Raw genomic sequence first — 25,018 nt, 5'->3', positions numbered from 1 at the left:
CTCCGTCAACATTCCACTAAAAACTAACAGTCAACGATTTTAATTCCGGTTTTGACCAAATTAAACTTTTAATAATTATTTTTTACTCCCTAATTAATTCTCTAATTATTTTTATAAATAATTCTTTTAAAATTAGAATTATTCTAATTATTTCCAAATTAAAATTAAAATTATTCTAATTATATCCCGACGCCTTGTACACCGTCGCGCAATCCGTCGTTGCTCCCCTGGCCAACTCCGCCCTCCCCTACCTCATTCCGCCGTGCGATGATAAGTTGCTGTCAAGCAGCGGCTGCCGCAACGACATCGGGGGCAGCCCAAATTGTCTCCATACCTCGAAGAGTTGACAGCTTCATTGTCCCAATCCTCATCACATCCCAATGGTATAAGAACATGCTTTCCATAATTAATCATCAACCCCCAATAACTGCTAGGGTTAATAGTTAAACTTAACCCACTCAAATTGTGTGACAGTGGCCAAAACATCCCGAAATGTCTACACATGAACGTTACGTGTCATATGTCTTCATGGGATCGATCCTTACTTCCCTATGCTAGTTAATAGCTAGTGAGTTAAGGTTTTGATAGGCTAGAGTCAAGCGCTCAACAACACGACTAGGTCTAAGGTGTCCCTCTTGACGAGGTTAACATACACGCACACTACTATATAGTTGACTTCAAACATAATCATATAACGTACAATAACATCTTTAACCGTAACATATGTACTGTCGAATGTGTGGGCGTATCATAACTGTAATGATTATGTCATACTTATATATGATGAATACTCTTTTAGCTATTCTGACGTATGCAAAGTGGAAAGTATCTTGATTATCCAAATAAATTAGTCGACAATGGTCGATATTTATGTGCTTTGCACGTCATTCCGCTTGGCATGCAATATGATCTTGCAACGTACAGTCCAACATGTAACTGTAATATAACTATAATAATAATGTCACAATTATATAGGTAGTAGGATAAATACTCTTTCAAAATATGATCATGTAACGTACTGTCAGATGTGTTATCTATCCTACCAAACATGACCTAACATGTCATATAACTTGGTGTTGAACGTGTAACTCTTTCGTAACTATAATGATAACTAGTGATACTATCATATAGTATAATACATGCATAACTGGCATGAAAATAGACCATAGAATATGTGTACCTTGCTACAATAATTTTGGTCATAATATATATTGAACTTATATTTCTATACATATATAATTAATATATGTTTTTTATCAAATATTTACCATGTAAATATATACACAATAAAATTTGGACATATAATGAAAGTAGTTTATTAGTATAAGATGGTAAAGTATCACGCCCAACATATTTTACTAAACATAGTGTGCACATAATGATAGTGAGATGGTAAAGTACCACATTCAAAATATTTCACTAAACATAGTACATTCACCTTCAAGTATTCACTCATTTATAAAGAATTAATTATTCAGCTACATTTAGTAATTCGTTGACACTCCCAACCAAAATTGGGATATGATCCATTGAACAAAGACTAGTCTAATTTTAGTAAAAGTTCCAAAAATGCAAGGTAATGAAATTTGTTATGTTAATTGAATTTAATTGTTGCAAAGGTGGAGAGCTATGCGAGTAAAAAATTAAAGAAAGATAAGGCGCAAATGGCAAAATGTGTGACCGAAAAAACCGGTTTGCGGGCATGATTCATTGAACGCGGTTAGAACTTAGAATTCATCAGCCTTGAGCTCTTTCCGGCCATAATCATGAATCTAAAGACTTTTGACACCTCACCCAATTCTTCATTATATATATATATTCTCAGCAATTCAAAACCACCTCGTTTTATCCTTCTCTTCTCTTTCTTTTGTTTTCTCTCTCCTTTTTCTTTTTGCCCAACTATAGGGTTGGGTTGTTCATCAAGGTTTTAACTTTTAAGTGATCTTTTTTTATTGGAATGCAAAAATTGGCTCTAATCTTTATCTGGGTTGAGTTGATTTTGTTGCTAAGCTTTGTCTTTTTGGCTCTCTTTTGGGGATTTTCTTGTGAGAAACAGCCATGTCTGCTCTTGTCAATTACAGAGGTGAGTTGATTCATCAAGATTTGATTTTTATTTTCTTTAATTGTGGGAGTTTTTGGTTTACTGTAAATTATTTCTTGGTTGCTGTATATGGCGCTTTTTTCTTGGCTAATGAATGGATTCTTGAATTTATTTATAGAATTCTTTTCTAGGTTAGAAATGGGAATTGTCTTAAATCTTAATTGTGTTCATGAGATTCTTCCTAGGTAAGAAAGTGTACTGGATTTGGGATTACCAATGGTGTGCTTAGCAAATTAAGTTCTTTAGTGGTGAATATGCAATCATAAACAAATCGTTAGATTTAATATTTTTATTTTGGAATCCAGTATATGCTATAGGTAGGTAATTGGGATTAAAAGCTTATTAATTTGATTGGAACTAAAGAGATCAAGATATTCACCTAAGTAAGTATTCCAATCATGATTTCTCTTGCCTAATTGTGTTAGGGTTTTGGGAAGAAGCATTAATGTAATTGGTTTTGGGATTGACTGATTTAGGGTAAAACATCTTCCCATTTGAGAATAATCTTGGTACAATATAGCTGACATTGATTTTTTGCCCAATCAGGTGATGGTGATATGTATCCTGGGCCTTCATTTTATTCCGGAGATTTTGGCCTCTTACTCTCCATCGACTCCCACGTGGAGATCTATTGCCCGCCTAGGAAGCGCTCGCGGATCAGTGGCCCTTGTGTCGTTAGTGGGAACATCTTCGAGGACAAGAGACCATCTATTGATGTCCTCCCAGATGAATGCCTGTTCGAGATCTTCAGGCGCTTGCCTGGTGGTCGAGAGAGGAGCTCCACTGCATGTGTTTCAAAGCGGTGGCTCGCAATCTTGAGCAGTGTCCGCAGTTCTGAGTTTTACAACAAGAAACACGTCTCTGCGGATGACGATATGGAAGTGGAATGCGATGGATTCCTCACTAGGTGCGTGGAAGGAAAGAAGGCAACAGATGTGAGGCTTTCCGCCATTGCAGTTGGAACATCTAGCCGTGGAGGGCTTGGGAAGCTTTCTATCCGGGGAAGCAACTCTATAAGGGGTGTTTCTAACTCTGGTTTGTCAGCAATAGCTCGTGGTTGCCCTTCCCTCAAGGCTCTCTCTTTGTGGAACGTGCCCTCCATCGGTGATGAAGGGCTATTTGAGATTGCTAGAGAGTGCCATTCGTTGGAGAAGCTAGACCTTTGCCAATGTCCTTCAATCTCAAACAAGGGTTTGGCCGCTGTTGCAAAGAGCTGTCCGAGTTTGACTGCAGTGACTATTGAATCGTGTTCGAACATTGGCAATGATGGCCTGCAAGCACTTGCCAAATGCTGTTCGAAGTTGCAGTCAATCACCATCAAAGATTGTGCGCGTGTTGGGGATCAGGGTATCGCCAGCCTCTTGGCATCGGCTTCTGCCTTGACGAAGGTGAAACTTCAGTCACTCAACATCACAGATTACTCGGTTGCTGTGATAGGACACTGCGGAAAAGCAATTACGAATCTTGTCCTATGCGGGCTTCAAAACGTGAGCCAGAAGGGCTTCTGGGTGATGGGCAACGCACGAGGTCTTCAGTCACTGTTGTCTTTTACCGTTAGCTCATGCAGGGGAATAACTGACTTGAGCATCGAAGCAGTGGGGAAAGGCTGCCCGAACTTGAAACACATGTGTGTCCGCAAGTGTTGCTTTGTGTCCGACAACGGGCTTGTGGCTTTTGCCAAGTCGACTAGCTCTCTAGAAAGCTTGCAGTTGGAGGAGTGCAATAGGATTACGCAAGTAGGGATCTTGACTGCTCTTTCCAGCATCAGTTCTAAACTGAAGTCTGTTTCTTTGGTTAAGTGCTTGGGAATCAAGGATCTATCAACTGAGTTTTCGACGCTCTCCCCATGTGAGTCTCTTCGTTCTTTGTCGATACGAAGTTGTCCCGGATTCGGAAGTACTAGTTTGGCTATGGTTGGGAAGTTATGCCCCCATCTGCATAACTTGGATCTGAGTGGACTTTGCGGGATCACGGACGCCGGGCTTCTCCCGCTCCTTGAGTGTTGCGAGGGAGGGCTCGCCAAGGTTAATCTTAGCGAGTGCTCGAATTTGAGTGACGAAGTGGTCTTGGCTTTGGCTAGGTTGCACGGTGCGACACTTGAATTGGTGAATCTCGATGGGTGCCAGAAGATAACCGATGCAACCCTAGTGGCGCTGGCTGATAGCTGCCCGTTGCTCAACGATCTCGACGTGTCCAAGTGCTTGGTAACGGATGCTGGTGTCACTGCTTTGTCGCATGGGGTGCAATTCAATCTGCAAGTTCTCTCCTTGTCGGGGTGCTCGATGGTGTCGAACAAGAGCGTCCCCGCTCTGGAGAGAATGGGGGGGATGCTTGTGGGCTTGAATCTCCAACACTGCAATTCCATCAGCAACCACCAGGTGGAGATGCTCACTGGGAAGCTGTGGAGATGCGATATACTATCGTAAGTGTGATCGAGCAAGTTAGCATCACCCGAACATCAGTGGTTTTTTAGCGAGCGCGGGCGTGGTTGGGTTGTTTTCCATGGAGACCAAGGCGAATCAGTTTTTTTCCTATTTTTGCAGGCTTCTTTGTATTTAACAAGCCTGTTGAAGCACTCCTTTTTAGGACTCTCTTATGGGAGAGTCTGCCTCTTTTGACTGCCTTTGGTTTCTAGAGAATACAGTCCGACCACTCCGTGCTCGTTGATCTTGATGTCGTGTTATGGTGCTGCTCCTAAGCTCCCACCAGTGCTCCGTCCGGTCCATGCAGTGTCAATAAAGCATTTGCTTGTTTCGTTTTCATTTCCATGTCTCGTCTGGTCGTCTTCGCAGTCGTGTCTTGATAAAACTGTTGCTAGCTAGTATGGTTTCTTAGTGTGTGTTTGTTTGTTTGTTAAGCTTGAGTTGCGTATGGATGGTAGTCAATGAGAGTGAGGTGTTAGGGAGGACATGACCATGGCAGCCTGTTGCTGCCATTACAGCCTTTCTAGGCTGTTTTTGTTGTGTCTTCTTTTTTTGATAGGATTGAAAAATCCTATTTCTGCACCTTACCTCACTCACTACCTCCCTTTTATGTTCAATAAGGAAATGAAATTGTGTTTTGTGTCTTACTACTTCTGGTGTTGCTCTTGCTTCTGTTTTTTCTATATATGATTTCTCTACTTTTTTTTGGCAAGGGATCATGAGATGCATCGTTATACAATTCGATGTATATATATACATTACATGATGCTAACTGAAGTGGAAAATATAATTTGATGAAGGATTTGGAATGATTGATAAATAGTATTAAATAGTGAATCATGAGAATATAATAATGTTGTGTTTGGAGTTAGCATTTATACCCCACAGTCAGAAGGTTGTGTGAATGTAGTCATATTCATATATTATATATACACCTTTATATTTTATTTTGATTCAATGAACTTGCTTTGCTTGGCCCATCTCTACTCTCAACTTTTCTATTTCTAGATATGATTACTTTTTCTCTGGTTGGATTTACCGTGGGTTTTTGCTATAAGGCTGGCAATTATTATGCAAAAGTTCATTTTTCATACAAATTTTCAATCTTTTTATTTTGTATATTGTTGGTTACGTATTCTGTTGTTAATCAGGCTATTATTAGCTTATAAGGAGACTTAATTGAAATCTGCAGTATTGGCTTCAACCTATTTACCAATATACTCCTATCAAATTTTTTGATAAACGTTTGAGCATTAATTAATATATTATTAAAATAGATATGAACATATTAAAAATTTGTGTTGGATTGTTTATTTTTTGTTTTTTTTTTTTTATGTAAGAGGATCAATAATGGTTCCCCGTCTACCTTCACCCGACCTATTAGTTAGAGGGAAAGCGTTTGACCAACTGAGTTATTAGAATGTCCACGGTAGTGGCACAGCCACGCCATAGTCACAAAAAAAAAAAAAAACTTTTCCGCCTAGTCATTACAGTCATGGCTCAGCCAAAAAAACTTGTCCACCCACGCCTCACATTTTTTTAATTATTGGTATATTTTAATTGGACTAAAACAAAATTGATTGGATAAAAATAAATAGAATGAAAAAAAATGAATTAGAAATAGATATTTTATAGATAAAAATTAAAGAATTTTAAAAAAAAAATTGATTTTGACCACCATCTTCCCACCCGGCATAGCCTGGTACTCAACGCTTCCCCTACCGCCTCGGCATCCCTCCGGCTTGCAATATACCACAACGGCTGCGCTGCGCAACACGGCGGCCGCCGCCGTGCTGCTATTCTGGTTACTCTTAGGTAGAGATGCCCGAGGTTTACGGTTCAGGCAGTTAACCGCGAAACCATAACCGGCCATTACGGTTCCGAACTGGAACCGTGAGATTTAAATCGAACTGTAACCGTCACTTTTGGAACAGTGGTTCGGTTCAGGTTCCAAAATTTCAGAACCGGACCGTGTCAGAACCGCCGGTTCTGGACGGTTCCAAACCGGAACCGCGAAAAACTGCCGGAAAACCGTGAAACCGAGCCGGAACCGCAAAAAACCGTCGGAAACCGGCGGTTCGGAATTGTGAAAAATCGTAAAAACCGTCGATCCGAACCAGAACCGTAACCGCCAGTTTTGGAACCGGAACCGAAACCACAAAACACCCTCACGGTTCGATTCCGTTTCAACAATTTTCAAAATCGGAACCGGTGGTTCCGAACTGTAACCACTGCTTCCGGAACTGTGGGCTTCTTTACTCTCAGGGACTCCTAATGTCTCTATTGTTTTTCAACACTAAACCTCGGTAAATAATTTATGCAAGCATCTAATTAGTTTTTAATATACATAAAATTTTAGATTAAAAAAAGGGTTTTTGGCTCTAAAAATCATAAACTTTCCCCGAATTCCAGTTTTTCCCATAAATTTTCAAATTTGTTTTTAAAACCACGAACTTTCGATTCGTATGCAATTTGCCAACCCGAATTAAACTTTTGAGCTATATATGACGTTTTTCTTCAAAATATTGCTTTTTCTCGTAATTTATTGTGATTCGATCAAATCATGCATATGTAGCTAGTCATATTGCATTTTTTTTAAAAATCTTTTTTGTTCTTCTCTGTCTGTACGTGTGTTTTTATTTATTCTTTTTTCCTGTTTTTATTTTCTTTTTTTTTTCAAGAAAAGCATTGATGACAATATTTGTGTGTTATAACTTAGAAAAAAGCAATTTATCTATAAAGAGTCCTATTATCCACAAATCCACTCTTAAAGACCGAACTAAAGACCAAATTAGGGCCATCCATTTTCTTAAGCTTGTAGTTAGGATTAATTTATAATTAATTTAATATTTTATTTAATAAAACTTTTTTATTTTATTTTATTTTTATTTTTATTTTTATTTATTTTTTATTGTTTATTATTTTTTTAAATTTTTCTTATTTTTTTTCTTCAATAAAAATTTGTCGGAGTAAAATAATGAACTATATTCAGTAAATAATGAACTAAATGAAGTATGTAATGAAGTAATTTTGACATGGTATTGAAATACATTAATGATACAACAAATTTTAGTGTTAAACGTAAGCGGTAGTAATGAACTATATTCAATAAATAATGAACCAAATGAATGTTAATAATGAAGTAAATATGACATTTTATTGAAATACAATGTTAACTGTGTTAAACGTCAAGCAGTAATAATGAAATTATTACTTCATTCCATTAGTTTAATACTTCATCCCGTTAACTTATTACATTTTTCAGTCATGCTATTACTTCATTCCATTAGTTTATTACATCATTCCTTTAGTTTATGACTTCATCCCGTTAATTTATTACTTCATTCAGTCATGCTATTACTTCATTCCATTAGTTTATTACTTCATAATGTGTTATGACATAATTATCTTTCAGTTGAAGTAAATTCGGTATATAATGAATGCGAAAATTTACTTCATAACATACGTTCATTTAGTTCATTATGCAGTGAATATAGTTCATTATATACCGCATTTACTTCAATCGAGAGACAATTATGTCATAACACATTCTGAAGTAATAAACTAATGAAATGAAGTAATAGCATAACTGAATGAAGTAATAAGTTAATTACCACCTCTTGACGTTTAACACAATTAACATTGTATTTCAATAAAATGTCATATTCACTTCATTACTAAAGTTCATTTGGTTCATTATTTAGTGAATATAGTTCATTATGTGGTAAGTTGAATTTAGTTGTAGATGAAGTCAAGCGGAATATTTATCAATGCTGAAATCCATAGAGACCAAATCTGTCGGCAGCACCAAATCTCGGCGGCAGCATATCTCAACACCGACTGCCTCGATATAAATCGATCATCATCCAACATCGACTGCGGCAGCACACCCGCCTCCTCTTTCCTAACCTCCCTCCGGCTTCCCTCCCCCCGCCGCCGTCTACCCATTCACACCCAATTTTTTCCCCATCCGAATCCTTCCACTTCCTCACTGGCGGCGCAAGTTCCTGCTCCCTCTCCTTCCACTCTTTCTCCTTCTCTTCCTTCGCCCTATCCTTCGCAACAGAAGCAGCAGTAGCAGCCTCGCCGTTCGGAGCAGGCTGCGGCCGCCCCCGTCTTGAGGTCCAGGTTCGAATTCGACGGCTTCAGCCTCGCATGTGGAAGCTCCGGCGACGGAAGGGCGTCAATTTGGCCGGAATCGCTGGCATAGGTCTCGCCGAAGAATTTAAAGCGGAATCCGGTGCGTTTCTCCCATGAAGAGGGGGCATTGCAGCGGAATCCTGCCCCAGCAGTGGCAATGGACGCTTGTTGGGGTCTGAACTTGCCATTGATTGATTGAGAGAGGTAGAGAGCTAGCAAGCTACAAATGCATAGCTGCTTAATTAAGAACAAAGCACATTAAATTTGGGGGAGAGAGAGGGGAAATGGGGAGTAGATCTGCGGAGATGGTTACGGTTTTAGAGTGGGAGTCCCAAATTGATTAAAGAGATTTCTCAAAAACGTATGGACCAGATTTGGTCTCTAGTTCGGTCTTTAAAATTGGTTCGACATTGATCACAACTCTATCTATAAATATTTAAAAGAATAGTTTTGAAGATATTTACAAAACTAGCATTATAATAAAATAAAATAAAATAAAATAAAGGCTTTATAACCATAAATCATAAATTATTACGTGTAAGTGCTACTTAGTTGGTTTAGTGGAGTAGTGGAGCACATAAAATCTTCCTATAAGTATTTCCTTTCATGTAAGGTTGAGACACGAAAAAAAAAAGAAACTACATTTAATAAACTTTCGTCCTTCTCCTATGGATATCTAGCTCATCTACTGTAATCTTCTCATTTTCCTTTAGCCGGCAATGATGAAAACACGAGCAAAGAGCCAAAATATTATTTTGCGACGTTCCAAAGAGGAAGTTAACTGCGACCGGGGTGGCATGTATATATGAACGACAAACAAAGTATACAAAGTAAGTAATATTTGTTTATTCGTGTTCTACAAAAGCTTTGTTAATTAGGTCTTAAGGAAGAAGAGTTGAGGAAGATAAAGGAGGAAGAGAGAAGTGTGTGGATGAAATAGAGGCACTGATCTATCTATTATTCTAAGTTCTAGCCCTAAAATAAGATTGTATTTATTTCATTGGATTATATGGATGGTTGGAGGAGGATTGGTGAAATTAAGAGCATCATAGAGTAAGTACATATTAAGGTTCAAAGCAAAATGAAATAATTTATCAAGTATCTCCTCACCAGAGCAAGAGCGAGAGCGAGGGGAGGGGGAACAAAAAGGAGAGAGAAAGCATTCAAACATATTTGACACTGGGAGGAACTGTTTTCCGAATAGCGCTAAGCAAGACGCTGAGCAGCGGCCAGCAATTGTCTCCCGGGGGGTCTCCCGGGGGGCTATATTTCTGGGCTGAGCTTCGTTATTCAAGTGCTAACAAACCAGTTTAAATGAATAATTGAGTTGAAGGAACCTCGATAGGGGGAGTGATCAATTGCTAACTCATCATTTAATTGCTAACTACAACTAATTTAAGGCCATATGATTTTAGAAAACGTGTGGTCTACAATTTGTCACGTGTAATTTTCGTTTTTATGAATTAAATTGAAAAAGATAAAAAAAAAAACACTTCAAATTAGGGTTTTGGATGAAAATATTAATATATTGTTCCGAAAATATCAACACAATGCTTTGAGAATGTGAACACAATGCTTTAAGAATATCAACTCATTGCTTGTATTGACATTCTACATGTATTATATTGATATATTTTATATAGTATGTTGACATTTCTGCTGTACGAAAAAATTAAAAAAATTTGAATTTCTTTTCAAATTTTGACATCGGAACATATGCATGTAGGATATCGTTGGAATCCTTATAAAATTATCTTTAATTTGATATATGTTATATGAATTTAAAGTTTTTGGGATTTCTTTTAAAAGTTAGTTATAACTAATTTTGTAGTTAATTGACATTAATACCCCTATTGATATGTTTTGGAATTAATTCTATGGCCTTATTGACGTTTTTTGTTGATTGTATTGACATTTCAGGATTGATGATCTAGTCCTTTAATCTGAATATCTAATGGCTATTATTTAGTTGTAGTTAGCAATTAAGTATTGAGTTAGCGATATAACACTCCCCACCTCGATATTATTTTAGAACTGAACTATTTTTAAATTTTTATCTTAAAATTAGAGGTTTACTTATATTCTCTGTTATTTGATATTAATACCAATTTACTTGGAAACTGAGGTTACTAATTGATTTTCATTTGCTTTTCCGTTTGAAGTAGTACTATAAAAATCATATACTCCACATATTTTGAATTGAAACTTGAGGTCAAAGAGAAAAGAGGCAAATCCTAGATCCTAACTTAACTAAATGAAAAAACACTAGCAAAAAAGCAAAGTAATAAATAAAATTAAACTCAAAATGAGTAATGGATTAGTAAATGAGTAAATGATGGGTCTACATCATAAATATTAACATTGTAAACGTATGTATACAGATATTACTTATATTAAAAAAATTTAAATTAATATAAAATTATTCTTTCTGTGCTATGCACGGGTGTTACACTAGTTTATGTAACTTTATAATAAAATTACTACTCTACCAAGTAAGATAATTAATTTTTTTGCATATGCATAGCAGTCTATCCGAAAATGCACGCAAAGAAAAAGGTAAATACGTAATTCTTCCTCATCCGTGTTATATAGAACAAAAGTTTCCTATTTTTATTGACTGTACATCGGCTTACAACATAACTTATGTCACGTATAAATCTACAAACAACCTTATCTTTTCCCACACATGAAGCTATCATACATACATACATACATCATAGATAACAATAATGATTTAGATGGTATCTAAGCTATGGTTTTATTGCTTTCTAAGTAATAATAGCTCAAGATTGTGCAATTTGCTTCCGAAAACAGAGTTACTCACGGCACGAACGCACAACCCCCCGTTCTACAAAGGGTTTCTGTATTGCTTTGCTTCGAAACTGGATCAACAAGTCATGGTTCTAAGCAAAGCAGGGCCAGGACTCCCTTCCTTTGCTCTCCAGATTATATGATGGATCTTTTCACACAAATTCTTGTAGAACTGCAGAAGATGATCAGAAACAAAAGGGTGAGTAATGGATCATTTCAGGACTCGGTTTGAATGGTAAAGCACAGCGGACCTTGTGGTATTCAAGTGTGTCTCCAGCGGCCTTACGGACATCCACCATGAAAAGGGATTGTGCAACTTCATATACCTTTGTGGAAGAAGTATGAAGTCAAGAATGTGATACATGACATGTTGAGATATTAAGCATTTGGAAAGCAACCATGAGTTAACATTTATGATTTACCTCGAGCACCACAGCAAATTGACTGGTTTTATTTGCAGATACACCCTCAAGTCTTGTCTGTTAAAAGTATAGAATTTGGAAGTGATTAGGGAATAGTTGAGAATGGTAACCTCAGACCAACATATTTGCAACCTAGACTTGCTATGGAGACATAGCTGAGCCCATCACATTACTGAATAAGGCCGTTGTCAGTTACCAAAAGAGTACGGGGAGAAGGGAAAATGATGCATGTTCCTTCATCTACAAATCTCTTCTGAGATGGCATAGAACATCCAAAAATTTATTTAAAAGATTCAGCCACAGAATTTGAGGGGAAACAGACCTTGTAACTTCTCGTGTGAACCTTGAGTCCCATTGAGCAAGCAGCTTCCTCAATTGCTGAAATTATAACTTTTGCAGGTTGTCGGGAAACAAAACGAGTCTGTCGTTTGACATAATCCTGCATATATGCATGGACCAAACACAACAAAGGCGTGTAGAGTAACAACAAATTTAGAGCCTTCGTCCTTGAAATATAATAATATTGCAGATGTCATGTCATAGTTGAATTTTTATACCTGACGCCTGTCAAACAAGGCCGATAAATTCAAGCCTTGGGAAAGTGTAATCATTTCAAACGCATTCATTATCAAAGGACCACCATCATCATTCCGAGATTCCTCATTTACATATTTGTCCTGAATTTTGAAAGAGTAAAAACTGTTGATTAAATTGCTACACTGAATGAAGAGATACTGACTGGACCAAAGAATGTGATTGTCATTCTTTACATGAAAAAATGTTAGTTAGCAATTGGTATTATAGAAAAAATGACATAATATTTCTAATTCAATTGTCAATACTTACAGATAAAGTAACAGCTTATGGAAAAAACTGATCCAAACCATAAATAATCAACTCAGCACAGAAATTATACAAAAAGAAGAGAACAAACTAACCTCAATGTCATCAAAAACAGCACGAACATCATCCAGATTCACCACTTCATCATCTCTGGGTCTGACAGGAACATAACTTTTTTGGAACCATGAGTCTCGTTTTATTCCTTCAATTTTGATTCGCTGCAAATAGTGGTTACTTAGAAGGGCCAAGCCCTTTCTTGTGGGTCAAAATGGAATGCAGCAACCAGGGGAAGAAACAGGAGAGGGGAAAGAGAGAAGTGATCCAACAAAACTAAGAACTAATGGAAACACTTCATTGTCAATGAGAAGTTGCAAGATGTTGCAAAAGCCTCATGATAATATTAACAATTCCAAAGTTGGACAGAAGTCCAAATGGATTAGAAAAAAAATGAGACCCAATTGCCTTTAGAAAGGTCTAATACCAGCCAATAAATTGCGAATGCCCTTTATACGAGATCAATTTAAATAATAGTAGTATCACATTTCTGTAGAAATCAAATTTACACTTGCTAATTGCATTTCTGCAGGAAAAAATGCTGCAGAAACATTATTCAGTTTGAGTTTATAACTCAGTTGATCCAATATTATCAAGTCACCCCTAAGTGCAAATTTTATAACTCGTATCATATCATATCATATGTTCTAATGTGTAAAATTCAACTTGCTATTATATCTAACTATAAATAGAGATTTTATAATTAATTTTGAACCAACTTTGCAATCACACTCATTCCAAATGGATCCAGTTGATATCTTACCACAGATTACGAGGATTATCTAAAATATTTTTACGAAGGCTAAGGTCCCAGATTTAAAAAAAAGTTGCATCTACGGTAGCTTGATCTATAAGGTTCAATGGTTGTGTCTGATCTGCTATTCTAGAGCTCCAATGTTCGACCACTGTAAAACTCACACCTCTGGTATTTATGCTACTCGCGATTTCTTATTACAGTAGAATGATGATAAGGAGGAAAAAGTGGAGATTTGAGGATACAGCAATTGATTTTTAGAATGAGTAAAAGAGTGTATGCAATGCTTGAAAAATCAAACGTTGAGTTAAGAGATGCCAGGAACAGTGAACAATTGGATATAAACATGGTTTCTGTAGTTACTGTTTCAGGATTTGGGTCAAGGATCTTATGTATCAATGCCATTGCACCCACAGAAAACCAATATGGGCAAGAGAATTGAGCAGCATTAATCTGCAAAACAGGAAAATGACGAAACACAGTTTAAACGGTATTCCTCACAAGTTACAACAGAGCTTCAATGGAAAGGCTAATATAATGCTATTGATATTATATGAAACTAAAAGAAAATCAAGGTATACTAAAACAAACTATAGTTAGAGATTCTTAACCAGTGCTGTTTGAATTCAATTTAATGGCAGATATCACCTTTTTTTTCTGTTTGTAGTCAAAACATGCCACTCTTATTCATGGGAGTAAATCATACGATCCACTGTCCAAGGAAGCCACGGAAAAGTTTTTGTGTCTATTATTACTACTGACGATAGATTTAGCATCTCACTGAATCACCTAGCATGATCGTTTTGATAGAAAACCTAAACCAATTGGATAAGAAATTCATGAAGCATTGAAAAATATAATTTTTTTCACATGTTAATAAATCGTTGTCCATACCATAGTACAGATCCATACCCCTTTGTCCCATTAAATATGAAACGTTTGCTTTTTCACACATGTTTTGAAAAAATGATACTCCCTCCGTCCACCAAAATTTGTCCCATTTTTCCATTTCCGTCCGTCCCCCAAAATTTGTCCCATTTCACTTTTACCATTTTTGGTAATGGACCCCATATTCCACTAACTCATTCCTACTCACATTTTATTATAAAACTAATATATAAAAGTAGGACCTACAATCCACTAACTTTTTCAACTCACTTTCCATTACATTTCTTAAAACCCGTGCCCGGTCAAACCGGGACGAATTTTTGTGGACGGAGGGAGTAATAAATAATTAAAGTGGAGAAAAAATAAAGTAAAAAAGAAAATAATGTAAAGGGGACTCTCCTCTACATTATTCTCTCTCTTAATTTATTTTTCCATCACTTTAGTTATTTATTATAATTTTTCCAAAACAAGTGCGCAAAAGCAAACATTGCATATTTAATGGGACAGAGGGAGTATAATACTTGTAGCATTAAAAAGTATAATGAATTTAGTAACCTTGTTATATAAGGAAGGAAGGTCTATCTCCTCAAATGGCAAATATCCTGCCATTAAAACAAAAAGGATCACGCCGCATGACCAAATATCAGCAGCTGCACCATCATAACCTCGGTTGCTTAGTACCTAAAGCATTAGAAATTATAACAAAGGTCCATAAATGGCAAAGATGATTAAGGACAGCAGATAAGAATCAGGATTTCTCAGGTAATGAATTAAGAAAACTTACAACTTATCAAAATAACTAAGGCCCCACAAGCGTGCAGATTTCAGAAGGTAATATGATTAAGCGGACAGGAGAACAACTATACAGTAGCTTCTATTCAATTAATGGATGTTCAACAGCATATCTTCTCAGATACATATATGAAAAGAAAAGGTTGCAACAAGTGGGGAAATGTAGCCAAGCAAATAAATTAGCAACCACAATGGATCAAAACTCCCATCGCCCGAGTACAAAAGGAGAGAGAGATTCTTGCACAACTAGACATGTTATATGGCCATCTTAATTAATTTTCAAGATCTATAAACCCATGCTTCTAAGACATATACCCAATTTACTCTTAAATTTACATTGTTTACTTCCATAGCAGCATAGAGAGTAGCAACATAGAGATGTAAATTGATATGAGACATCAGGGTGGCAGTTCACCAGATTAGAAATCCCTACCTATTGTATAGTTTTGGTATGACCTTTGTCACCAATATACATTACCTAAAGCTTATTGTCAAGTCTTTTTAAAGCAACTTCATGATTCATCTAGATAAAGTTAGAAGATGCTGCACAATCATATTCAAGAAATAGAAGGCAAGGTGATACACTATTTCCATATCAACTAAGTCCACAAATAACGACACATTTGTTGTATATTTGCCTCAGTCACAAAGGCTTGAAGCCAATCTAGCTGTTCTACAGTTCAAAAGGCTTCTTTAAGACTTAAATAGCCCCTGCTGTTCTGTAGTTCAGAAGGTTTCTTTAGACTTAAATATAGCCCTTTCAGAAATGGTTCCAAATGATGCTGAAAATGTGGCAGGTTAGCAGTGCAGATCCATATTAATCTTTGTTCCCTTTCTCCTTCTCTCTCACACAACACAAACTCACTGATAGTTTTTTCAGACTAGTCCATGTGATGATTGTACAGAGAAAAAGTAGAATTGGTGGTAAAACAAGAAGAAAGGGACAGATTAAATTCTAGCACTCTAATGATCGATCTGCAATACAAGCATAGGAAAAGAGAGCAATAAAATGGTTCAGGCAACTTTTCCAAAAGTATGTTACTCCAAAAAATAAGGAATCCAACTAACCAGTATGTTATTGAAAGTGCATCACAAAATACTCAGACTACGTGTTGCTTCAAGATATCTATCCAACAGAGTTTAGCATCATATGAAAATCATACCTCGGGTGCAACGTAATTTGGAGTCCCACAGGTTGTATGAAGAAGATCAACTCCCTGGACATGGTTCCAGAAAATAGGAGAAAACAGTGAATCACATTTATTGCCCCAATATTAACACAATTAGCAGTACAACATTAAAGAATCATCTAATTTTAAATGGTTATAGTGCTTACCTTTTGAGGTAATGCACTCAGTCCAAAATCAGAAACCTTCAACTTTCCTTGGGAATCAAGGAGCAGGTTTTCAGGCTATACACATAAATTTTAACATTAGAAATACAATAGTAGTAACAGATACCAATTCAATCATCATTAAAGACTTCCGCTCACCTTTAAATCACGGTGGTACACACCCTTACTATGGCAATGTGAAACTACATCAATGAGTTGTTGAAAGTATCTTCTTGATTCATTCTCAGAAAGCCTACCATGGTGAACCTTGGCATCAAGAAATACATGTAGGCCAGTTAATCATGCATATAATCGGAAAAGAAAATAAATTCCACATCATAAGGTTTATAAAAGGGATGACCCCAATATAATGACTTCAATCATTGGTTCTACTTGATCAGAAGGCTCTGAAAATAGATGTACACAAATGCATAGAAATATGTGACCCAAAAGTATCCACATTAGATCTTCCCAATTTTTTTATGACATGATTAGAGATACAAGTCCAGATATGCATATTTGCTTAATGTAATATCCAGAAAAGGAAACAATATTTCAGTTTGCATGTAAGATGGACGGCTTCAGTGCTCATTTAACCATAACACAGTCAGATGGAAAATATAACATCATTTTTCAAAAAATTACAGAAGTACTTACAATTTTATCAAAAAGTTCTCCGCCAGTCACAAACTCCAGAACTATGTATATCTTTGATTGACTGGCTAAAACCTAGTAGGAAGATAAATATAAGAGAAAGTCAGCAAGCAAATCAATGGATCCTGATGTTCTAATGTGGTTCTAATCAAAAAATCCAAGTGGACAATTACTAAGTATACCTCATGCAGCCTCACTATACAAGGATGTCTGACAATCTTCATTATTGAGATCTCTCGTTTTATCTGTGAACCAACAAATGTGTCACCAATATGATTTGATAAAGAAAGAGAAGTGAAAAAAAAAACACCATATAGCTCCAGATACCCAGATCAGGAAGAGCATAATGCGCTTCGAGTTCATTAAAACAATACCCCAACTAGAATTTCCAGAAATATAAGATTCTTCCACTTGCTTCCCTGTACCTTCTGGAAGAGTGATGATTCTTCACAGAAGGAATAGACTAAAGAAGCTTTATATATCAAGTTGCACCATAGTTTTGTTTCTTTTTTCAAGAAAAAGAAAAGGATTACTGAATGTCAATGTACAGATAATTATTTTATTGAAGCGCTGAAGACTAACTGATAAATTATACTAGCAGATAGTAATAGCATAACAAAAAAAAAACAGTAAAATTTGTAACAATAGCAACATCTACAAATAAATTTTATACCTGATCAACCATCTTGTGCTTGAGAATAGTAGTCTTGGCCAAGATTTTGATGGCCACATTGTCACCCGTCTCTGTGTTGTGCGCAAACTTAACTTTTGCAAATGTTCCCTCTCCAATGGTTCTTCCAAGCTCATATTTTCCAACTTTTCTCTTCGCTCCCATCATTTTCTGTTTGGAAATGCAAAAGTTCCAAAAATATCCAGTTTTATTGCATACAGAAGTCAACTTTATGAAGCAGCCATAGAAAATAATTGCACCAATTAATGATCATGATTCATTAAGGCGCTAATTTACAGTAATCAGATAGGATTCTTCTTCCAACCAATCGCAGAAGTGGTAAGAATCCAATTGAATTGATCGCAACGCATGGAAAACGAATAAAATTGGAGATTGAAATCAGCGAAAAATCATGTTTTCATATAGAGATATGTATATAATGCACCAGGCAGAAGCTTGTAATTTTCCCCCACAAAGATGAGCAAAAAGCAAGAGAATTAGGAGAGACGAGACAGAATGAGGCGCTGCAATAGCATTTACGGCGTGTGAGATGAGCTAATACCGTCAATCGGGGAGTATAGCCGCCAGAAACAGATCGGGTCGCCGGAGCCGGAGCTGGGGTTGATGCTGATGCTGATGCTTAAGCTGGAGTACTAACAAAAGCTAAGCTGGGAGAATACTTTATAATTACTCAATTTAAAGTCTCTTTTCACTAGAACCAAAGTCCAACCAATCGCTATAATTACTACTAGTATAAAAACGTCAAAACTGGTTCTGAATTTATGACAATTTTATGTTTTTGGTACTAAATATTATCTTTTTGATTTTTTTATCCTGGACACATAAAATTTTGATCATTTTGGTCCTCCGTCAACATTCCACTAAAAACTAACAGTCAACGATTTTAATTCCGGTTTTGACCAAATTAAACTTTTAATAATTATTTTTTACTCCCTAATTAATTCTCTAATTATTTTTATAAATAATTCTTTTAAAATTAGAATTATTCTAATTATTTCCAAATTAAAATTAAAATTATTCTAATTATATCCCGACGCCTTGTACACCGTCGCGCAATCCGTCGTTGCTCCCCTGGCCAACTCCGCCCTCCCCTACCTCATTCCGCCGTGCGATGATAAGTTGCTGTCAAGCAGCGGCTGCCGCAACGACATCGGGGGCAGCCCAAATTGTCTCGTCATTTTTGTTGTTGTTGGGAATGGTATGTTGCAAGGGTGGCGGTAGTGGAGCGTGATGACTGGCGGCGGATGCCAGAGGCGGAGGAAGGGCATGGCCGGTGGTAGGGGCGCCGCCCAGGCGAAGGTAATAATATGTTTTTGATAATAATATGTTTTTGAGAGCTTCTCCTTCAACTAAGTCGCATTTTGTGTAATAATTATCTTCATTAGGGAATTAATTAGGGAATTTTAAAAGAATAATATTTATAAATAATTTGGGAAATGATTAGAATAATTCTAATTTTAAAAAAATATTTATAAAAATAATTGTGGAATTAATTAGGGAGTAAAAATCAGAATTAAAAGTTTAATTTGGTCAAAATCGGAATTAAAACCGTTGACCGTTAGTTTTTAACGGAAATGTTGATGGAGGACCAAAATGATCAAATTTCCATATGTTCAGGACCAAAAAATCCAAAAGATAATGTTTAGGACCAAAAACGTAAAATTGCCATATGTTCAGGACCAATTTTGACCTATACTCTATAAATAAATTTGACATATGACCACTCCTTTTAAGAAAAAAATATTAAAATGCCTCTCTTTTTATTTCGAGTGTTGCTTCTGATTCTGTATTCAGCATACGTGGTTGTGTTCTGGTTCGATATAGAAATTTATTAACTTGCAAGAATTTGAATGTTTTGATATGCATAATTTATTGACTTGCAAGATGTTGTTGAATAAGAAGAATTGCAAGATGTCTAATTTAGTTAAAATGAGGAAGATGTTGAAAAAGAAGAATTTCAAAGTGTTAATTATAATCGTTTCATTTTTATATTTGCATATTATATAGAATGCTCTCTTGTTTTTGTTTATTTATTTACTATTAGTCACTATTGAAGAGATCGCCCAAATGAATATTGCGTATGGTGCACAGAGTTAGAGTAATTCACGCTCGAAATGGATGGTGATTCCATGATTACTTGATTGGTGACACGTTATTGATTTTATATTGGATATTCTATACAATGAATTTAACATACGTGTATCTAATTTTTATTTTATTTTTTCTCCAACTTACAATTGTTAATGCACTCCGTATTCGATACGTCTCCACACATGATTGTTAACATACTCTATTATTTGTATGTACTTATAATTTGTATACTATACTTTAAATGTATTTTTTAAGAATGTACTCCATATGATGTAGTTACTCTCTCCGACCTAGTCTAAGCGAGACGTTTCATTTTTTTGACCTGTTTTTGAAAAAATGATAGTAGTAAATAATTAAAATAAAAGTAAAATGAAATAAAAAAAGAAATAATGTAGAATAAAGTGTCTTTGATTTCGCACTTACTCTTTGAGTTTAATGAAGCACTAGTTTCAAGTTTCAAGTCAATTTCAAAAGAGTAATATTTTTTTTATAATTACACTTTGCATCTTCAATATTTTACTCTATCTTAGCAGTATTTGTAATTTGATAAAATGTGGAAAATTAGTGGGCCAACTGCCAAGACTCAAATCGCAACCAAATTACTCAAATCGGCAGTAAATAAAAAATTGCAATTCGGCCGCCATAACAAATAATACAGCTCACTATTGTCTTCTCAATTTTGAGTTGTAAAATCATGAATATTTCCGGCGCTACTCAGGTTCCGATTCTGAATGATGCATTCACCTTATTATTCTCCTCGATTTTCTCGGTTTTTCCACTCTGCAAGTGCTTGTTTGTATCAGTGTGTACTCTTTTTGGAATGAATTTGAATTTGTTTGTGATGTTATATGATTTTGTGCAGTCTATGGTGCTAAGATCTACCCAAGAAAAGGATGGAATTCGGTATGATTCCGATTTTGCCAGAATCGAGCAGCTGATTAAAGGCAACACTTTCACTAGGTATTTTTTTCGTTATATCGGAGCTTTGCCCTAATTTTAATGTTGGAAGTTCGATTTTTGGTGATTAACTTAGCCACTGATTTTTCGTTATATCACTAGGAATGCGTAGCAACTGATTATTTTGAATGCAACTATTTCTATGAGGAAATTTCTGAACTATACCAAACTGCAAGATTTTAGGGCTTACCGAGAAGAGAGTTAACGAAGTCTTTTATAAGGTTTAAGCTTGCTTGTTGATCTTTGTTATAAAAATTCCTTTTGATTTCTAAGTATTAGTGTCGAGATAGTAGTATATGATAGTATTTGTTTTTATTTCACATTGATGGTGTATTTTGTGTTATTTTAAGAATGAAGGGTTTCCAGCAATCTAATGTGCATTGAACTATTTGATTAACTCAATATAGATTAATCAAAGCAATCCTTCAGATAATTATGTATGATGAAGAAAGTAGTAAAAAAAAGACAGCATTCATATCAGTTTTGTGCAGCGCATGCAGTTTTTGCACATTTGAATTATACATGGCGCACTTTTTGTCTTATCTTCAGACTCCAATGCAGCAGCACAGGGAACAACTGGGAGAACAAGTCTATCCACTGTGTTTTTCCCATTTTATACACTCCTCTCTATTACTCTAGTTTCATGTAGTTGAACTTGTTTCTCTCTCATCAAAACACAGGCACCAATCTGAAATCTTCTGAAATATGCATGTCTGGTCACATAAATCGTTGGGTATTCATCAAAAGCAGACATACTAGTAATTATAGAAAATGCTAGTGATGTAGTGGTCATGACTGTGAAGCTTATTCCCCAATCTTGCTTATCTTGATCAGTTCTGAGTTTCTGCCACCTGGCTGTGAGTTTTATAGTTTACTTACAATTGTGATTGGTGGGTGGTGGAACTTAGATGCCTAGCATGGATGTCTTCTCATAAACAAGTTCCCCTCAGTGTCCGTTTAAATTTCTTGAAATGTACTATAGTGTATGTAGTCACTGCTAGTTATATTTTGAAATATATTTGTTAGTTTCTTCTCAGTAACTCAGAAATTGCATCTGATTTCTGGTACACTGCAGGGAGGAAATCAGTCATTTGATGGAGATATTAAATTCAAGGGTGGACAAGGAGGAGGAGCAAAAATCGAACATTAATGCTGAAGAAGATGGTCAACTTGTTCCATGGAGGCCGGAAATACTCATAACACCTTCTGAAGGGAGACAGAGATATACTGAGAGAACTGTGATTGGCTATTCTCGTGAAAAGTCAGATGTGAGTGCATATTTCCTGTATATCATTCAGAAATTTCTTTCTTTCAGTACAATTTAAAACCTGCCAGGCCTGAAATGTGGTGAAACTTTTTAAACCTTTTAGGGAATAATGTTTATTAGTTTTATATAAAATTATGCAGTAGAGTCCAAATACATTTGATACAGCTTTTTTTTAATGTATTGTATGCATTCATGTAGTTATTCTTATGAGTACAAATACCGCTTTGTCGAAAAATGGCACAGGTTCCTGTTGGTGTAAGTGCTTCCCCAATTGATCTTGCTCGTGCATACATGTCTCGTCGTACCACTGAAGAAGGCCAAGATCTTCATAATTCCATATCTAACAGTGAAAGAGCACAGCCAACAAATGAGTTTACAAGAAAGCCACTATCTTTTCCGTCACCTTCACCTAAGCCATCCATATGTTGGCCTGGCTCTGTGGTGCACACACGTCATGGTCTTACTACACCACTGGGTCAGAGGGGGAGGAGCAGGCTTCAAGATTTTCCTAGAACCCCCTATTCAAGAACCATACTGTCAAAGTCCAAAACCAAGGTAGACATCATTACACTGGCAGAATATGTTATTACCAGGGTTACTCATTTTAAGTTTTAACCGTGTATTTTTTGTGATTCAGTTACAAGCTGCTAGTGAGTATGCAAACACATCAACTCCCTTTCGACAATCTCGGGAATCCCCCTATGAGCAGGTATTATTCGCTTTTGTAATAATTCCATGCTCCATAGTTATGCACTTCCCATCAATGATTCCATAGATCCAAAGGAGTACTTGTTTCCTATGATCAGTTTGCATGGTCAGATTTATTGAGGTGGACTTGTGGTTTTAGCATATAATGAATTTAAATGTCTTTCAGGTGAAATCAAGGGGTGAGACGGTTGATGCTTATGGTTCAGTGGGACCTATTCGTCGTATGAGGAATAAATTTGCTTCTGAAATCCGTCCACGAGGATCCATTTTCCTGAATTCGCCTAAAGAAATTCCTCTTAAAGCCCCAACAACCCAAGAATTCGAAGGTTTCTTAACTAGTGCAGAAAAGAATATTGTACCAGGTGAAACTAGCGGTGTACCTAAATACTTGTCTGGGGAGAATGTTTCACAACCCTCTGATGTAGGTATGTCTAGCACAAACTTATCTGCTAGTCAGGCAGCTAGGAAAGCACTGGAATTTCTCGATAGAAACAAGCCAACCCCTAAGCAGAAGGAGGCTGAATTGAAGTTGGTGACTGGATGGGGATCTTCTATTGATGCAACTGATGTCAGTAACGTAGAAAATAGAAGCTCAGCACATGTTGAAGACCCTGTTTCCCACAAGAATACTGATATTTCTGGCCCAAATTTCCCTATGGAATTCAATAAAAGTAGCAGTAAGTTTAACTTTTTAGGAAATTCTCATGCCAAAGGAATGAATGAAGCAAGAGATGAAGCCACTGGAATCACTAAAGGTTCTAGCTCAATTTTTGGTGGCTCTTCGAACAGCACTCCAGGTGCAGATACAATTCCTCTTTTCGGTCATAAAAGAACTTCTGGTCCTCAGCCCCGAAATTGGAATAAGGTATGTACTTCTCTTCCTATGTTGCTTCTCTATGCACTAGAAGTTCTTGTTTCATATTTCCAGGTAATGGTATTTAAATCTGTTTTCCTGCCTAAGTCCTTGTTGCAGAATGCTCTTACCATGACTAATGATAGAGAGACCGAGACAGGTTCGAAGTTTTCTCTTCCTCCTCTAAGTAATGGACAGGATGCAAAGACAACTACTGAAGCAGAAGCTTTGAAAAGTCACGGGATGAAACCTTCATTGCCGTCAATTTTTACCCAGAGGACTATACTACGTGCAGCTTCCTCGGACAATGGACTGGGGTTCACTTTCCCTGTTTCTGCTTCTGCAGGTGTGCTCTCAGAACCGCCAACGCCTTCTATCATGCCATCTTCTTTAGCAAATTTAACATCGCAACCAAGCGATACTCCTAGTATTCCTTCTTACGGTTTTGGCTCTAACAAGTCAGCACCAAGTGTAGTTTTCTCGTTTCCATCGACGACAAGTAGTGCATCAAACCAAGATGATTCTGATCTTATATTTAGTTTTGGATCGGACAAGGGTAGGTTGTGTTTTAGCTCTTTTAAAGATGATTCCATTTGTTATTAATCTGCAGGCCTTTATATTCAGATATAAGATTTGACCTTTCTATATTTTGGATAGGTATAATTGATCTATTTTTCCCTCTCTTTTTGGTTCAAGCATCGTAGAAAGACTCTCTTTCTCTCTATTTCTATCGGATGTGTTAAGTTTGATAATACAACGGGCAATTTGCAAAACTGTAATAAGCAGATACGCTCTGCTAATGACATAGTTCATCAGTTGTGCTGTGTATTCTGCTTGATTTTCTCGAATTATTTGTTTCTGTCATCATTTGTGCTTATTTCTTGAAATATGTGTATATATTAGTTTAAATTTGTTGATTTATAATCAAGACTTATTAATTACAGCATACTCCTGTTAAATTTTAGTTACAATGAATATCATTTTGTTTGGATTATGGCATCCACTTGCATTTTTTTGGATGAATATCAGTGTGTGTTTGGTTTACATTACAATTAGTATCATTTGTGTGTGTGTTAAATTTAATTTCGGTGAAGTCTATATTGAAATGTACAATGTTTGTAATGTGCTAATAATTTAAACTCGCGATTGTAAAAGCTCGACTAAGAGTATTCAAGTATTGATGAAAAAGATACTAAACTTTTAATTTGGAGGTTTTTTTAACTTGTTTTAGTGTGA

The 25,018-nt window shown here is 36.2% G+C and overlaps 3 protein-coding genes across 6 annotated transcripts; 2 read left to right on the top strand and 1 right to left on the bottom strand.

The window, feature by feature from the left end:
• The first annotated feature begins 1,712 nt into the window (after nt 1–1,712).
• LOC125194133 (EIN3-binding F-box protein 1-like) lies at nt 1,713–5,171 on the top strand. Its single transcript, XM_048092184.2, has 2 exons — nt 1,713–2,083; nt 2,648–5,171. Exons 1-2 carry the CDS (start codon nt 2,059–2,061, stop codon nt 4,525–4,527), a joined length of 1,905 nt encoding a protein of 634 aa, XP_047948141.1. The 5' UTR covers nt 1,713–2,058; the 3' UTR covers nt 4,528–5,171.
• A 6,050-nt stretch (nt 5,172–11,221) lies between these two features.
• Nucleotides 11,222–18,596, bottom strand: LOC125195689 (CBL-interacting serine/threonine-protein kinase 24). Its single transcript, XM_048093849.2, has 15 exons — nt 18,448–18,596; nt 17,889–18,056; nt 17,398–17,460; nt 17,219–17,290; nt 16,721–16,828; nt 16,565–16,639; nt 16,392–16,445; nt 14,992–15,117; nt 13,912–14,001; nt 12,836–12,958; nt 12,455–12,574; nt 12,220–12,336; nt 11,898–11,954; nt 11,727–11,801; nt 11,222–11,647 (listed from the first exon to the last, which is right to left on the bottom strand). Exons 2-15 carry the CDS (start codon nt 18,051–18,053, stop codon nt 11,552–11,554), a joined length of 1,341 nt encoding a protein of 446 aa, XP_047949806.1. The 5' UTR covers nt 18,054–18,056; nt 18,448–18,596; the 3' UTR covers nt 11,222–11,551.
• A 500-nt stretch (nt 18,597–19,096) lies between these two features.
• Nucleotides 19,097–24,630, top strand: LOC125196315 (nucleoporin-like protein). 4 transcript variants are annotated; one of them, XM_089069502.1, is made up of 7 exons: nt 19,097–19,205; nt 20,860–20,957; nt 22,030–22,222; nt 22,465–22,776; nt 22,859–22,930; nt 23,096–23,794; nt 23,903–24,630. In XM_089069502.1, the coding sequence occupies exons 1-7, from the start codon at nt 19,137–19,139 to the stop codon at nt 24,383–24,385; spliced, it is 1,926 nt and encodes a 641-aa protein (XP_088925628.1). In that variant the 5' UTR covers nt 19,097–19,136; the 3' UTR covers nt 24,386–24,630. The 4 variants fall into 4 exon arrangements, with proteins under 4 accessions (XP_088925628.1, XP_088925627.1, XP_088925629.1 ...); XM_089069501.1 differs by having other exon boundaries at nt 19,098–19,205; nt 23,891–24,630; XM_089069503.1 differs by lacking the exon at nt 19,097–19,205 and adding an exon at nt 20,574–20,715 and having other exon boundaries at nt 23,891–24,630.
• Nucleotides 24,631–25,018: the final 388 nt, after the last annotated feature.

Source organism: Salvia hispanica, chromosome 4 (genome assembly GCF_029641045.1).
Source record: "Salvia hispanica isolate PSC_SH4W2 chromosome 4, Shi_PSC_v1, whole genome shotgun sequence".
Classification (NCBI taxonomy): Eukaryota; Viridiplantae; Streptophyta; class Magnoliopsida; order Lamiales; family Lamiaceae; genus Salvia; species Salvia hispanica.
Note: the sequence above shows the minus strand (reverse complement) of the source record. Positions and strands in the feature narration are given on the sequence as shown.

Excerpts from the sequence above, each read along its gene's own strand:
- LOC125195689 (XM_048093849.2), bottom strand. The coding sequence starts at position 18,053 with ATGATGGGAGCGAAGAGAAAAGTTGGAAAATATGAGCTTGGAAGAACC. Across the intron at positions 11,955-12,219 it reads TTCACACGAGAAGTTACAAG|ACAAGACTTGAGGGTGTATC; the intron begins GTCTGTTTCCCC and ends TACTTTTAACAG. Across the intron at positions 11,802-11,897 it reads AATTTGCTGTGGTGCTCGAG|GTATATGAAGTTGCACAATC; the intron begins GTAAATCATAAA and ends TCTTCCACAAAG.
- LOC125196315 (XM_089069501.1), top strand. The coding sequence starts at position 19,137 with ATGACTGGCGGCGGATGCCAGAGGCGGAGGAAGGGCATGGCCGGTGGT. Across the intron at positions 22,223-22,464 it reads ATTCTCGTGAAAAGTCAGAT|GTTCCTGTTGGTGTAAGTGC; the intron begins GTGAGTGCATAT and ends AAAATGGCACAG. Across the intron at positions 22,931-23,095 it reads GGGAATCCCCCTATGAGCAG|GTGAAATCAAGGGGTGAGAC; the intron begins GTATTATTCGCT and ends AATGTCTTTCAG.
- LOC125194133 (XM_048092184.2), top strand. The coding sequence starts at position 2,059 with ATGTCTGCTCTTGTCAATTACAGAG. Across the intron at positions 2,084-2,647 it reads TGCTCTTGTCAATTACAGAG|GTGATGGTGATATGTATCCT; the intron begins GTGAGTTGATTC and ends TTGCCCAATCAG.